Raw genomic sequence first — 17,027 nt, forward strand, 5'->3', positions numbered from 1 at the left:
CAGAAATTTCCAGCTGGCTGCTTCTAGGCAGCGGGAGGTCTTTCTATGTATTTCCCACATGCAACATTTAAGATAAAAATAAATAAATAAACTACAGCAATTGCAAAGAGCAAAGAGATAAACACCACTTTGAATAATTTCAGCTATTATGGGATGATGCTGTCTGCCCTGGTCTGTTGGAAAGGCTCAAGGAGCAGAAGTAAAAATTGATTGCTGTGGTATCACAGAGAGAGAGGCTTAAACAAATGTTGCCTGCACATGAAAAACTCTTCATCTGAATATTAGCGAAGCTTTCAAAAGCTTTAAGGGAGAAAAAAAGCACTTTTTAATGCCTTTTTTATTTATTTATCTTTCGCTTTTACAACAGAGAAGGGATTTTAATCTGCTGGTTTTATGGAAATTGATTTCGTATAGCACTGTAAAACAAAACCCCTTTTTTGGGAAACCTGCCAAAATGTCGTCTGTCCGCTGAGGGAAAGTTTAACTGGAAGGCTGACAAATTGCTAAAGTTCCCCTAATGCACATAGCACTTGAAGACAATTTTTATTAGCTATTGCAGATTCATTTGCTACATCACATTTCATTTTCTGTATTTATTTTTCCCGTTATTCCTGCCACGGTGCTTGTTTGCATGAAACGTGACCTTTGGTTATTTGCATGACCATTTTTCCTATCTATGTAATAGCATTGATTTAATATCAACACTTAGAGCTTCATTCTGTATTTTAACCTTAGCTTTTATCTAGGGAAGTAGGGTAAAAAGTCAAAGCAGCGTACGTGTGCATTTCAGAGAGAAGGACATACGTACACAGAATTATTAACATTTTCAATGTAAGAAACAATCTATTTTTCAGTTTTTTTGAATTGCTCTTTCGATGTGTTTATCCCTGAGATGCATTCGTCCCTCAGAGGAGTTTCATAGTTCCTGTAGCAGCCATCTGTGGACACACAGGAAAATATTATAGTAAGCTGCGTATGATAAGCCTTTCTTTTTTCTTTTTTTTTTGGTCTAGGGTATAACCTGCAAGTTGCTAGCAATGACAATTTAAGAACTTTCTGATTCAGAGGTTATATTCAGGCAATTACGTCCAGCTCTCCTTTCTTGAATTTGTCTCTGATTTATTCTTTTGGTCTCTGTAACATCTTTTGGAATGTATTTCACAATGTAATATATGTTGCACTTTTCTGTTTGTTTTGAGCCTACTATTGGAGAATTGAATGTGACACCTTTTAATTCTTGTACTATGTGAAACATTAAATAATCATTCCCTAGTTTTTCTCTTCTGCGGACACTTTTTTAACATACAAATGAGAAGACAGTTCTCTAACAAGGAGTGGATTGGAAATGATAAATGTTAATTAGATGTTTTATTGAAGTAACTCAGAATAAATGCTTTAGGCCATTTTAATAAAATAAAATATTCCCATTGAGATTGAGTAGGCCCAAAATGAAATGAATTTTTTTTTCATTTTTCCTTCACTTTTTCAAAATCCAGGGTAGTTTTGTTTTGCTTTCCTTACAGGAAATTTAGTTTCTTTAGAAACTGTAATTTTATCAGCATGGAGGCAAAACCCCCTCCTAACAGACTGAGGTAGGAATCTTGCATACGTTATATGCAACAGTGAAAATCAAAAAAAAAAAAAAAAAAAGCTCTCAATTTCTAATGAGACAAGAGAGTCTTCTCACTGGCCCACAAGACTAGAAGTTCAGGAAACAAATTTGCATCCCATTTTGGCCCATTGATTTTTTGGAAAAATCATTACAACTTTATTCCTTAGTCCCTTATGCATAAAATATTACTAATTTCAAAAAGAAAAAAATATATATATTAATAAATCCCATGAAAATAAAGATCTGTCAAACTATGAGACATCTCCGAATCAAACCCTTACATGCTCCACTGACAGCACCCTTCGCGTTTCACAAGCATTTTCCTTCTACCTCCCACAGATCTGGAAACATGTAATGTATAAAATATTGATTTCCCTCACTGTTTAAGCTCGAAACATTAATATAGCTCTTGGAAAGTTGCTCTTTAGCAGGTGGCCACAGGATACATGGGTGATCTGCTATTTGTTTTTGAGAAGAATATGTGAATATTTACAGGTTGGACTACCCTAACCATGTTCTTCTCTTTCACCTTCACTAAGGTTATAATCAGCGACTAGAAAAAAAATGTTCTGGAATTCTTGGGTAAAACTGGTAAGAATTACTACAATAATAATTGTACTAGAAACAGACATTTCTCCCCAGATCCTAAAGCGAGTCAGGATGGAATCTGGTTTAAAATCTCTAGTGATTCTGAATGCTGGAAAACTCTTTGGTTCATTTATCCTGACCTTACCCTCTGTTCCCATAAAACTTGCAAGTAGGCAAAGTTAGGTTGTGGCATTTATTTAGGATTCTTTTTTTCCCCCTTTAATGAAAGCTTGGCTCAAAAATAGATTTTTTTTTCTTATGTGATTTCTCAGTTGGTAGCTCAGGGAATGGCATACCAAAGTGGAGGTTTATCATTGCAGGTACATAACAAACAGGAACGAAAGAAAGAAAAGTCAGATGAAGAAACGCCTGTTATTATACAAGCATTCCTAGAGCGGGGAAAAAAAAGTATTTTTTTTTTTAGTAAAAATAGTATAGAACCAATAGCTCTTTACTGCATAAGTTTTCCATTTTCTTTCCACATTTCTTGCTTATTTTGAACGTACAGCTTATTTTATTTGCAAATGAGATGGAGAAAGGAAAATAAGCCACGACCTTTGCTACCCGGGATTACATCTGTAGCAGTTTCAGCTGTAAGCTGCTCATAAACTGGGACCACTAGAAAAATTGACCTGCATAATCTGCAGCTGGATTACTACTACCAGGTAGTACATGGTAGCACACTGATCAGTTATGGTGCTTTTGAGGAATAGGGGGATGCCTGAGAATAAAAGGAATTAGGTGAGAAAAAATTACCCAACAATAGCCCGGGTTGGCACGATTTCTCAGTGCGGTGCAGAGGAGCAGAATTAGGTCAGTGCTGAAGCCTTTAAATACCCTCCTATGTCCCTTTGACTCTTTTTCCTCTTCCCATAGCAGAGCAACCACATGGCACTGGGAAATTCGCTATCCGTGTCTCGGTTTCCCCACCCGCAAAACACGTGTTTTGCTCTTTCCCCATCTCAGGTGCCACGAAGATATCTTGTCTGTTGTACAGTGGACATGGGCAAAGGAGGGCTTAATTTTACTAGGTCGAAACCTCACAGTCTCCTTTGATTTTCACATAGACACAGCTCTTATTAAATCAATGCATATTCTGAGCAGGGCGACGAAGTCTCCCCTACAGCAAACGTTGAGGCGGGTCTGAATGAGGGGGAGAGGAGAGGGAGCTGAGGAGAATCCAGAAAGCTGAGAAAATAAAATCCCTTTCTTGTGTAAACAAGAGAAATCAGATTTGCCAGCCGCATGCAGGGAAGGATCTTGCTTATTTACAACAAATTCAAGGCTTGCTTTTTTTTTTTTTCGTTTTTTTTTTTTTTTTTTGGTCAGATTAAAATTGTTTTCAGATGAAATCCAAGAGCTGCAGCAAGTACAGCTGCAGGTGCTCTTGCCGATGCTCTTCCCATTGAATGAGCCAGATTCTGCACAATCCTTAGACAGAGCATAGCTTTGGGGAGACCTGTCTTTACTGGCAGTAGCAGTCTGATGCTGACACGTCTTTTAAATTTCCAAAAAGCTCTCAGGGGCAGAATGTATAAATCATCTGAAGTCACTGGCTAAACTTTCACTAGAAGACTTGCCAGCCAGATCCTACTGTCCTTGCTGCTTACGGGGAAATCCAACACACACAGCGTTGCATTTGGTGTAGAAAATCATGGTTTGCCGTTCAGTTACTTATTTCAGAGACTATTTACATGCTGTATTTTGTCTTATAAACATATGCTTGCTCCTCTTGGGAAAGAGTGGTGCAAAGGTTTATGGAGTTAATGAAGCAGGTAACCATGCTTCTTGGTGTTTGTTTCCTAAAAGAGTCCAATGTAAAACAGCACTGAACTTGCAGCATGCCTGAGACAGGAGCAGATCTGAGCACCATACAGGTGGATGCATATCTTTTGGAAAAAGAGAGAAATCTTTCTTAAAATGGGGACTAAACCGGAGCAAAGCACCTTTTCTAACTGCTATTGTGAAGCTGAGTACTGGGGGATCCACTTATGGACTGAATTAGCTGTAAAGTAAATTTTCAGGGCAATTTCAGGACAGGAGTGGATTTCAGTTTTACATGATGGGTGAGTTTTGTTTTCAGGGCAGGTCTAAGACTGTTATTGTCTTACATATAAATGTGTACGTATGTGTAGAAATAATGTGCGTATACATGCAATATACATAGTATAATAGGATAGTTTAAGATAGCAAACTAAAACATAATAAAATATATTACAGATATTTTTCAAAGACAATGAAGTAGCTTTTTCCTAATTTTTTACATTGTAACCAAAACACTTTCCAATCATTCAAGTTCTGTTGTGTTATAAAAATACTTTGTATATTACTTTTACAATTAATTTTTCCCTGTGTTCCCAGTAAACACAGAATGATAAGTGCTAAGCAAAAAAGCTCTCAGCTGAGAGAGAAGAAAATAAGTTTCAGTGGGTTGGTTTTGTTTCAGAGTGCTTGCCACTGACAAGCAATTTATATTTAGAAAATGAAAAATATAAAAAGCCTTAGGATTTTGAATATTCATCAAGAAGAAGATAAATTCCAAGTATCACACTTTAAAATGATTATTACTAGCTTAAGCACATTAAACTCTGTCTTGTGTTGTCAAAAATCTCCATTCCACTGCATTAAGTAAAAACACTATTCTTCATAAATGTCCACAAAATCATATTTTAAAAGCTATAGGAATCTGACTATGGAACAGCTGCTCATCATATGACTTAGGCCTAACAGCACTAACAAATCCCTGTAGCCCCATTCATTAGAGGATAATAAAGCACTGAAAACAGTAATTAAGCCTGATAACTATTGTTCTCCCATCCTTTTATACAGTAGAACAATGGGTAAATTATCTGAGTAAAACTATGCAGTTAGAAGTAGTCTGTTACAATCCAATTCATTATTAAAAAGTCAACACACGGCAGGAGAGAGACACAGCAGTTACCTGCATCTCAGCTGAGGAAGAAAAGACAGATCTGAATTAGTTCCCTCTGATGCACTAATACAACTCCCGTCACTATCACAACGCCATGTCTTACAGTCTTAATTCATTTTATAGTATCGTGTCCTTTATATGAACGGAGAACTGAAGCAAAGATATACTAATTAGAAACAGGAAACCTAAGAAGAGATGAAAAGAGAGACTAAGTCATCCCAAGCTGGCACTTTACGTTAGCGGTCCATTTTTTCTTTCTGAAACAGAGCTCTTTGCACAATATCTGACAGACTCAGTAGTCTCCTGGTCACTTGCTAAAACGCCGAGACCTTGCTGGAGTGAGGGAAGTTGAGCAATGCCGATGGCTGCGTCTCGCTGCAGGAGCCAAGGAGCTCCCTCCCTTTCAGCACTCTTTATCTCACACGATGACAAGATTGGACACAAAGTAAATTGCCAGAAGGACCTTTGCTTCCCCTTGCCTGCTCTAAATATTAGAGGATATTGACCTCTAGCCCTGCTTTATTTGAAGGAGTTCTGAATTATTTTCTTGTCGTTACGAATCAGATAACATAAATCACATCTAGACCCCGTGGCAGCTGGTATTACGCTGCTGCACAGTTAAACGATGCTGCAAAGTAAAAATTCTAGGGAGGCTTAACCAGTACTGACTCATACGTGCTTCCTTCCAGCCATGCTATATATTATTCTCGTGCCTCGAGGCCACAGCTGAGATTACAGTCCTACCATCCTAAATGCTTTACGAAACAACAGCAGAAAAAAAATAACGCCAATGTTCTTAGATGCTTTTAGACTAAAAAAGAAAGGCAGCCAAGGAGGAAAAGGAAAAATTCACTATCCTCTTGGCTGATTTTGCATCAAGCTCCAAGAGTCTTATCAAAGGTAGAAACCTGCGCCAGAGACTGGATTCAAACCCAGATTTCCGGAATCCTAGCCTAGGATGAAACTCATTGAAACTAAATCGTCCTCGCTGCTTCTCTCCTCTCTGCAAAGGTACTCAGAAGAGGAATCTCCCCTGTCTGTCAAGAGGTGTTTCCGTGCCCTTTACCTGATCAGAGGCTGGTGTAATGCTACCAGTGACGCATGTACCGTGACGGATATCACTGACAGGTGGAAATAGTCAAACATGACAGGAACATGGTGGTGCAGGCCTCTCCGGGGATGGAAGTGAAGACACAGTGTACGGCTGCTAATCATGGGGATCACTGGAACATCTCTCAGCCTGGAAGAAAAAGAGATGTTCAGGGGTTAGCGAAGCCTTAAGCTGTCACCGTCTATAGCACGTTACAGGCAGCAGATTGGGAGATGGCTTGAGCTGAATTTTTATCACTCCCTGGAAACGTTTACAGCTTCAAGAATGTTTACATGACTGACGAGTATCTTCTAATTGTACCTGCGTCTAGCAGAAATATAAATAATGTGAAGTTACTGTAAGAGAGAGAAATAAATGTGATACAATGCGGGATCTCCCTTGCTGCCCACCTATGCGCTAGTTCTGGAGACGTCAAGAGCTAATGAATAGCAGAAGGAAATGCAGTCAGCAAAGTGCGCAGCTAATTCCCGTGGTAATAGCCAGGATGGAGCAACAATTGTGATTTTTAGTGTAAGAGCTATCTGCTTTTCTTCAGGCAATCTGTGAGAGGTAGAAGTAGTAGTTTCTCTGTATCAGAGAGAGTTGAAGCCTATTCAGACTACTTCTCTAGATATCTGATCTTCTGAAAAAATTTGTTACAAAGGGTCAAACAAAGCAGCAGTAACTGCAAAGAAGCATTACAAGCAGGATTGGCTCCTCCTCTTTTCCTTTTTTTTTGTTTGTATTTTACAAACAAGATTTGTGTTTAAAGCTTTATAATAATTATTCCGGAGTAATTTTCCCTAGTGTGCAGTCAACCACATGACATCTAAGTTGCCTACAAGTAAAAAAAAGCGAGATGTAGACCTGAGACTTTAAACAGCAACAGCAAAGAGTACCTGTGAAGAGATGACTGAGTATAGTCACAAGTGTTCCTGTGAGCCCTGTGGAACATCCTTTTATAAATATCATTAGTATTTTTTAAAAATTAGAATCGTGAGTAATCGTTAAGATGACAACAGATATTAAAGGTACATGTTAGACCACAATTTCATAATAACTTGAAAGTTTCAGTTCTTTCTGTCCTTGGCTATCACTTTTCTTTTTCCTCCCTTCCGGATCCATGAATAGCACAGCTGATGATCCTTTAAACCTGCCTGGGAGAAAAGCATTTCACCTTGTGCACTGAAGATAAAGGCAACGTGTCCCTTGAAATCTCTTAAGGTGCCTTATGGATATGAATAAAATCACCTAGAGACAGCCTTGGCATGAAACCCAGCTCAAATGATTTCTCTGCAGGCCCCCTACAAATGCCGCTGAAGTCACAGGAGGCTTTTTCTTGGAGTTCAGTGAGTCTCAACGAGGTCGATTTCTGGTACCTCTTAGGAAGAGAGGTCATTCCCACTTCACCTAAGATTCTTGAATCAGGTGCACTGTGAAGAGATCAAACTCAATGGAAAGACTCCTTTCTTCTGAAACATTGAGACAGCTTTGGTCGTTACACAGGAAAGCACTTAGCATGTTCATGCATCCAAAGTCAGCCAGAACACCCTTAATTACTTCCTAGGAGAAATGTGTTCCTGAACTACAGCCTCTGCTCACACGGAGGTCGGTGATGATATTCCCTTTCACTTTAATAGCAGCAGAGATAGAGTAATACTTAACACCTTTGAAAATCCCACACTTAAAACAGAAAAATGTTGTTGCCTAAAAGGGGGACTAGGAGATACCCACTTCAAACAGAGAGGAAAAAACAGAAAGGCTTATATACAAAGGCAGAGGAACGGCACATCAAAGCTATCCTGTTTTCCGAAGGACTCTCTTATCCATCAAAGTCATGTACCCAACAGAACAAATCCCTGCATTATCAATTGAGCTTTAAGACAGCACTTACTGTTGTTCGTTATCAGTAAAGTGCAGGTCCAACTTGAGCTGAAAATCTGCCTCGCTCAACGCGTCTTCCACCTACAAAAGGAGAGAAAGGAAAGACACCTTTACAAGTTGACCCTCCCAGTATTCAAGATAAAGGTAAATAGTTTTGCCTCACAAGAGCAAAGGCAAAAGTACACACCAACCACAACACCCCAGCAGAGTAGCAGAAATGTTCAAATGAAATAGCAATTTGAGGTAATTGCCGAGGGAGTCAGAGGGACCCACAGCAGCCAGAGATGCTGTCTGCCACCCGCTGTTCTGCCATGTCAAAAAGTTACTCCAGATGAGAGTAACCTGGGAACAGAGCCAGGTTTGGTTGGGTGTTTGCTCTTTCCATGGGGAGAGTCTCCAGTCAGCGGAGTATTTCAGCAGCTCTGCTCCCTCACCTAGTGTTCCTCTGAATTATCTTATTAGCGAAGGAGAACAAGGACCAGGTTTTCTTCTATGCTCAGGAAACACCATGAATCCTGCTGGTTCTCCACCAGTAACTAATGCAAGGTTCAAAGATCAGCATTTAAAACAATCAGAAAAGAAACTGTTAATTCTAACAATTTAACAACTCATCATTAGCCTTTTAGCTTATTACTCAGCAAGATGAGGATTTTCTGCCTCACGGTCACTCTTTAAGTCTCTTCACAGATTCATGGAGGAAATTTGTCATTGGTTCATACTTAGACCATTTTCTTTGCAAAATGCAAAGGTTTTCATTCTTGCTATAAATCAAAGCTTCAATTAACAACAGTTTATCTGTTCATTTTGTTGGTGCTCAGCATGTTTATACGCAGTAGGATTCAGCTCACTGACTACACCAAAGATATCACATGCGATCATAAGCTGACTCACCAGTACCTTCATCTAATAGATCCCACCAGTAAGATTATCCTTCTTTTATAGTCAATAAAATATTTTAATTGGATTTTCTGAGACAGCACATGAAGTGAGCTGTCAGTTGTTTACATTCACCCAGCAATTACACTCGATAACATACGTCCCACCTTGGCACAGCTAAAGCAACTGTAATCTACTGAAATAAATAAATTAGAAAGAAGGAAGGATTAAGCTGCCCAGAACTTTCTGTTTCACTCTTCTTAAACCTCTTCTCTTCCCCACAAATGTAGGTTTAGAGGGATAAAACTGTTTATATTTCTAACAAGTTAAACTGAATCGTGAACAGGAAATCATTTATTTTATCACCAAAATAGTCCCATTTAAGTTTTTTTTCTCTCTCTCTCTTTTTTTTTTTATGTGTACCAGGGTGCATTAGAGATGCACAGCAATACAGACGGAAAAGCAGAACTGTTCAACTGGAGACCAGGAGACACTTTTTTCACCTGATTTTAGCCACACAAAAGTAAAGTGAAACATCTAGGTCCCACCTCTTGTTAGCAGAAAGGCATAAATGCCTGTATTCAGGCAGCTGACACATCCTAAAGTACACATCTAAAACAGGAAAGGTCAATTGATCTTGGTGCCTGCTTCTTTGCAAAGACAATAGATGGAGCCTGGACAAATGTCTTGGTCTAGATATACCTGAATTTTAGATGGTTTAAGTTAGGCAAGTTAAATTCTACTTTCTCCAGCTGATTAGCACCTTAACAACAGACTTTATAGGAGTAAGGCACTGAAGACAATGTCAAAGGCATCTAGCCCCCTCTAACAGGTATGATTCATAAAATATACAACATAAAACATGTTTAGGTACATTTTCCAAAGATGAAACACTATCTAAGTATGTCTTTTTTGTGGAAGCAAGGAAATTTACAGTTAAGGATTGATTATACTTTGTCATAATAACATAAAATTTAGATCCTTCCAAAGTAATACAGTATTTCTTTTAGCATGATGGCAAGCACTGAGATGTGAGGACAAAAATCCAACCTCTGTTTACTGAAAATGTCCTTTCTCTCTTGCATTTGTCTGGAAATATCTGGAAATATTTCAGTCTCTCTCTCTCAACAAAAAAAGACTTTTTCCTTTTTAATGAGTTGTTGTCACTGAAAATCACGGTTGCTGGCAGCTGCAAAGAAATAATCACTATTGAAGCTTCAGTCTAAATTTAAACTAGGAATTCAGCAGAAGCATGGGGCTTCAGACAAAGCAAGCCCCATGAACCTGCAGAGGGGATGAACTGTTGGGGCTGAGCCCGTGTAACTCTGAGCGCTTGCAAGTGTCACGGAAATCAGCCTGAGCTTAAGCCAGTTCAATAGCTACAGAGACAGAAGGCTGATGGCACTAGCACAAAACACCTTGAGGCAACGAGCAGATGTCTGAGGGACTTAGAGATAATCACCGCTGCACAGGACCATGCATTAAGGTATAACAGAATCACAGAATCACAGAATCGTTTAGGTTGGAAGGGACCTCTGGAGATCATCTAGTCCAACCTCCCTGCTCAAGCAGGGTCACCTAGAGCATATTGCCCAGGATCACATCCAGGCGGGTTTGGAATATCTCCAGCGAAGGAGACTCCGCTACCTCTCTGGGCAACCTGTTCCAATGCTCTGTCACCCTCACAGTGAAGAAGTTTTCCCTCAGGTTCAGATGCAACTTCCTGAGGTTCAGTTTCTGCCCGTTGCCTCTTGTCCTGTTGCTGGGCACCACGGAGAAGAGGCTGGCCTCATCCTCTTGACACTCCCCCTGCAGATACTTGTACACATTTATGAGATCGCCTCTCAAGTCTTCTCTTCTCCAGGCTCAACAGGCCCAGCTCTTGTAGTCTTTCTTCAGAGGAGAGGTGCTCCAGCCCTCTAATCATCTTGGTAGCCCTCCACTGGACTGCCTCCAGGAGTGCCATGTCTCTCTTGTACTGGGGAGCCCAGAACTGGACACAGGACTCCAGGGGAGGCCTCCCCAGGGCTGAGGAGAGGGGCAGGATCACCTCCCTCCACCTGCTGCCAACACTCTGCCTCATGCACCCCAGGATCCCATTGGCCTTCTTGGCCCCAAGGGCACACTGCTGGCTCATGGTTAACTTGTTGTCCACCAGCACTCCCAGGTCCTTCTCGGCAGAGCTACTTTCCAACAGGTCAACCCCCAGCCTGTACTGGGGTATGATAACGGTATGATAGCATACTGCAAGAACCCACACATAGTCATAATCAACCCACAGTTCTCCATAAAGGGATTAGATGTTTTCCGTTGTACATTGGAGGTGCAAATATTAAGGCAAGTGAAAATTAACAGGTGGTTCAAAAATCACTGGACCCTTTATGAGAAAATGACAAGAGATGCAAACATTAGCAGTCTTATGCATAACTCAAGTGTCTAAATCTCTTTTCTGCAGGAGAACACCCTGCCTCGAAGGTTAGCCATCTGTCAGACATGACAGAATGATGCACAGGAATTTTATGCCACATGTTACCGTACAGCTTTGATTCGTGCTGAACTTCCCCATGTTTTATTAGAACCACAGCTGCATAAGATCCTTTACAGCAGAAAAAAAAAATAAAGAAAGAAAGAAATGGCCCCTCCAAAGCTCCAACAGAAAAGACACAGAAGTTTCTACCACTCGTCCGTCTCTAGTATGAAATAATATTATCCTTAACTGAAATTTGGTTACTTCTTTTAGCACTATTGGAACTAGTATGATGTTTTTCACAGTTCTCATTTGCAGACTATGTAAAATTTTCCCGCAGTCTGATAGACTATTAGATTTTGTTAACTCTCGCAAAACCTGAAGGAAAGATTTAAAGATTTCAGACCGAGCTGCCTAGGACCTGAGAAACTCCTTTGGAATATCGACCAGTATTTGACTAGTTAAGCCAAAACAGTGGCCTTTCTAGATACACTGTGAAGGGTCTTTGAGTGGTTTCTATGCCGTTCTTTGATTACTCAGTTCTGTTAATGATTAAATTCATAACTCGTGAAGAAAACATAAAGTTCTCTTAGTGGAAATACATTCATACTAAACGAGGAACATTATTCGGTTCTGTAATATTCTGTCCTCCTAAGCAGAAGTAAGTTGGAATTCAGAATGTCTGGTCTCTGGCAAACATTGCTGTATTTCACATGCTGATCTTGTCTCCAGTAAATACATAAATGAATACAAATAAAGACAGTTCTGAACAGAAATTTTTAAAAACTTTGAAATAGTACACAGCACTAGAGTACACAGAATCAATAGTACATCGAACCTATTTTTTTAATGGAATCAAGCAGAGCTGAAATTAATTTTGTTGTTTCTAACATGATTAACTCTTCAGTTTTGCAGCAGTTTAGCATTAGCCCTGCATTTTCTTGTAGCATCATCTTATGCCTTGTGGAAGATAAAGTTTGCAAATTCAGTGTCCAGTTCTCCGTTGTTACGATGTGCCTACTTTTCCCCAGTGCTCCCACCTTAGGCCTCACACCTTGTTCAGAAAGAACAGCAGTCCAGCATTCAGGCTGCGGTCCCATTTTCTAACCTCTCCCTCTTTCGCCAAAGGAACGCACTGGCAGGGAAATGCTTTTTTATTAAACGTTGTTTGGAATTCGTTCTACAAAAAACGCTGCAAGATGCAAAACAAACTACTCCTCTTTGCATTGCACCCCCCTGGAATCAAGTGCATCGTTTCAGTTTTGAAATCTAATTTGTCAAGTTTACAACCCAGCACCTGAAATACTCAGAAGGGATTTTCCCACCCTTTCCTCAGCCCTCTGTGAGGAATCATTTTTCAGAAGGACGTCATTGCTGAACACGAGGTGAAAGGGCCAGCACAGAGAATCCTCTGGGACGAATGATTTGTTCTTTAGTCACTCTCTGAAAGTCAGATTGATTAGCACGTTAGGGACCAGGAGGAAAGGTTTTGTTTTGCTTCGTTTTGTTTTTTGGTCCAATCAGCGCAGCAAGTAAAGCGGCATGCGGAGAAACGGGAAAGAAAAGCAGCTTCCCCTCTTTATGCCACAAGGCATGCGTTGCTGGGAGTATCTGGAGGTACGTCCATCAGGTTCCTGCTGCTGGTGTCTCCCAGCCTCAGGCTTTCACACGCGTTTGCTCCTTTGGTTTAACTTTTAAGGACTGGCAGGAGAGTTTCAACCGAAGCTTCCAGCCTTGTTACGACATAGCTGGGTAATATTTACCAGTTTAGCCAGGACGTCAGACCGAAGGATCTGGCTATCCCATTTCACCGAAATTTCTCTGGAAAGTACAAAATATAATATACCATGATATCCCAGAGTGCATCGCTCTGTCCTCTCCCTGCTACTAAATTGTCCCTGAATGGAGGCAGCAAACAAGGAGACAAACAAGTTACCTGTTTTACTGCTTGATGAAAGAGGCAGAGCTCCTTCTTTAAAAAGGAGGAAAGTAAGAGCTTATGAACATAAATTAGACTTCCCTGTAACACTAAAGACTGCCTCCTCCCTACAGTAGTGTTTCCTATGCAGTCAAAGAATGCTGCATTCTGGGATATTATTGAAAAAAGGATCTGATAAACCGGAGAGTTTTAAAGCACCGTTTGAGTGCTGAAAGGTATGGTACGCTCAGCACCTTTTCTAGACTGATAATTGAGGTTCCTTCTATGTAAGGCCAGACAAAAAAGATATACTTCCCGATTTAAGCTTATCTAGGGTTATGCAGAAAAACACCAGCAAACAATCTAATCTGAGCACGCACGTTGCTATGTTTTTTTGCACTAAGCCTATCTCAGCAACCTGTCCTGTCAATGAAACTAGCCTGGCACCATGAGGAGAAAGCACACTGCTCACCGGACGTAACGTTTGATAACTACAGCTCTGACAGCAGAGACTGTGCGGAACGTGTTAACTCAGCTGCTTCCATCATCCAGCCTAACTCCCTCGTCCGTTTATCATACCTTGCACTTACAGGAAAAGCAGTGAACAGATTCTTTACCCAGAACCAAAAACAAACAAACAAACAAAAGAAAACACCATACCACACAACTGGGACAAACAGGACTGAGACCCCTTGGGTGAAAAATTACGCTAACGAGTGATGAACACAGGCAACGTTTGAAAGATCCCCTTGCAGCTCTCCAAGCGCTTCCCCAGCACCACGTGGCATACGAGATCGTATGACAGAGATGCAACGCCGTCTCTGAACAGTAGCTGCTTATAAAGTAAGGTTTGTCTAATTTGTAAGGTCTTAGAGGACAAGACACCGTGGCGGGAAACGCAGGCCTGGGAACTTCAAGCAGAAGTGAATTGCAGAAGTGATCTGCTCAACGCACAGAAGGTTTTACAACCCTTTGTTTTGCATTTAGTTGTTTAAGAGTGCCTTCAGCAGCTCGCCTGGTGCCAGCTAACTTGTTTCTCCTCTTCCCTGCAAATAAGAAGCAACTTCAGCGACGAGAATGGAGTTTTCTCTGTGTAAAACTGTTCTGTAAGTACAGCAGCTGTCCTTCTTCCCAGGGGCCTCCCATGTGAAGGAGGCTGACAATAACACAGCTCATCAGCATTCGGGATGAATTTTTAGCTGTAAGGAATCTTATGGGATCTCTCTTTTGTTTGTTTGTTTTGCTTTGTTTTGTTTTGTGGGGTGCACAACTTTCCTGAATATGAACACAAAAATTGTCAGAAATCATCCCTGCTCAGTGCAGCAGAAATTGCTGTAATTTGAGAGGAGGGACTTTTAATCACAGATGTTCCACTGTGGAAGGATAAAATTAATTTTCATTTAAGCATGCTGGAACATTTTTCTAACGAATATTGATAGACTTACACTTACTAATTTTTCTTGTAAGGAGAAAACAACAAGTCTAGGGAGGAATAAATTGATGATACCAAATGTAAAAAAAAAAAAAAAAAGGCAAGAAAAAGTGTGATGGAAAGGAAAGCATGTGAAATGAGCTTAAATTAAGTTTTCCAGCTGCTTTAATTTACATATTTACATATATATGTGTATGTTTGAGGGTATATGCATATATATATATATACACACATGCACATTTATATGAGTTGAAATCACTCAAAACAGAAATTTTAGATCTCTTCCCCATCAAATGCAAAGTTACATAAGGAAGGTCAGGTTCTCATCTCTGGGCCCAAGTTAAACATACAGCACTTGGTCCAGACTGGCTGCATTTCTGGACCTGTTTCTGATGGCATGCTGATTTTGCAAGACCGGGTGATGTCATGTGCTTCTCATTATCACTGAGAGCCACTGCCAACGCCATATACTCCGTGCTAGTCCTTGTGCAGGCAAAGCACAGTGATGGCACACGGAGCAGACCTTTAGTACCATACCACAAAGAATTTTTTTACCAAATGGGGAAATAAGGAGAGAGACCTCAATAGGAGCCCATTCTGTCTGAGCCATGACAGAACAAATACACTGTAGATGTCTCACTTGGGCTATGGAGACAGTCAACTCCAGAAACTCTGTGCTGCCCTCCTTGAATCAAGAGCACAAAGGACAGGGGTGAGGAGACCGTTGAGTGGCTCTGAGTGGAAAAGGCAGAGCAGCTTGGTCTCAGTACTATCACTGCTGGAGCAAGAAATAGTAGTGAGGCGAGGGGAGGAGAAGACAGCAGTAGGATGGGTAAGAGGAGGAGGTGGCCCTAGCAAGATGCAGAAGATTCCCAGTTTTCTCAGGCGAGGTGGATCTACACAGATGTGTAGAACGAGTGATCTAGTGCACAAATGAGAAATTCTGGTTGACACACTTGCATTTCTGATATGCTGCCGTACTCGAGTCCCAACTTCTTGTTTCACTAGAAAGCTTGGTACCAGGATTTGGGCTATGTTTCATAACAGATACACTACACAGGACCTATCTGTCCAAATGCAGATGTTTGCAATGATGGTATTTATACCTAAACAAGCTCCCCCAGGTATCGCTTGTCAATACAAGCAATGGTAGGTACAGCATAGTTCATCTCCTCCTAATGCAGATGCTGGTATTTGGCTAGATAATCATGCCCTCATCTCCATTGGCTACATTGACCAGTTCTGTGACACTACAGGGATCCCAGGATGACATTTCACATGGAGATATCTGTGTTATGGAAACCTAAAGTTAGGCAAGATGAATCCCAGGCCTTGTGCTTTTCATGTACATCCCAAGACAACTCACCCTTTCACCATCCAGAAGCAGGTGCACTCTGAAGTTCATTGATTCATTAAGAATGATCTCCTCGTTCCTGTACAAGATCTGAAATATTCTGCTGTAAACGTTGCTTTCGTGAACGCAGGCTGAGCAAAGGCTGGAATCACCTGCACAAAACACAGACAGAGTACTGAAGTGATTTCTGCAGGGAGATTATCTCCTCTCCTACACTTTCACTTTCGGAGTTACCTAGGCCAGTTGTATTCGTACTTGTAGCTAAACCTTGGCTTTCACAATAATTAATGTTAACGGAGCAGATGATTGTTATTGGGGGTTGTAGGTTCCCAACCATGGCATTTGGAGAAAATAAATACTAAACTGAAGCAGGCAGGCTGGATTTCAAAGTGAGAATGGCTGACCGTGTGACAGCACTTACCCTATTAACTTTACTTCTAATGAAAGCTAGAGCATCAAACGTCTTCGGGGGGGGGGGGGGGGGGAGGCAGGGTTGCTATGCAGGAGCATGTGGGTGTTTATCAGCACCGACTGCATCTATGAAATTTCATCTTCTATCTGTAATGGTCGTCCTTCAGAACAGGGAACTTTCCTGTCATCTCTGGTGCTTCCAGAAGTTAACTACCTGCGGGGGGACAATAGCCAACAGCACTTCTCCAAGGCAGAACCCAGAGGTGAAGAGGCATCTTAAATTAAAGTACAAGAAAAGAACAAAAGTAGCCACATTTTCCAAAGCGCCAGGAGTCCTGTGAACTCCTTCAGGCCCTCAGCCCACGTGAGGGTTGCCAAGCGGGCCCGTGCAACTGGGATTGAACCAGGGCGCTCAAAAGCGGAAACTCAGAGCTTGTGCACACTGAATTCAGACAGCCAATGG

General features: G+C 40.9%; 1 protein-coding gene across 2 annotated transcripts in view; it reads right to left on the reverse strand.

Annotated features, from left to right (window-relative positions):
- FAM135B (family with sequence similarity 135 member B) overlaps positions 1-17,027 on the reverse strand; it is a 223,940-nt gene that overhangs the window by 77,769 nt on the left and 129,144 nt on the right. For both annotated transcript variants that reach the window (XM_068933385.1, XM_068933386.1), the window contains exons 4-6: positions 16,166-16,305; positions 8,117-8,187; positions 6,199-6,372 (exon numbers count right to left, since the gene is read on the reverse strand). In XM_068933385.1, the coding sequence (XP_068789486.1) occupies positions 6,199-6,372; positions 8,117-8,187; positions 16,166-16,305 (385 nt within the window). The remainder of the gene's footprint in view (positions 1-6,198; positions 6,373-8,116; positions 8,188-16,165; positions 16,306-17,027) is intronic.

The sequence above is a fragment of the Struthio camelus genome, chromosome 2, assembly GCF_040807025.1.
Source record: "Struthio camelus isolate bStrCam1 chromosome 2, bStrCam1.hap1, whole genome shotgun sequence".
In the NCBI taxonomy this organism is placed as follows: domain Eukaryota; kingdom Metazoa; phylum Chordata; class Aves; order Struthioniformes; family Struthionidae; genus Struthio; species Struthio camelus.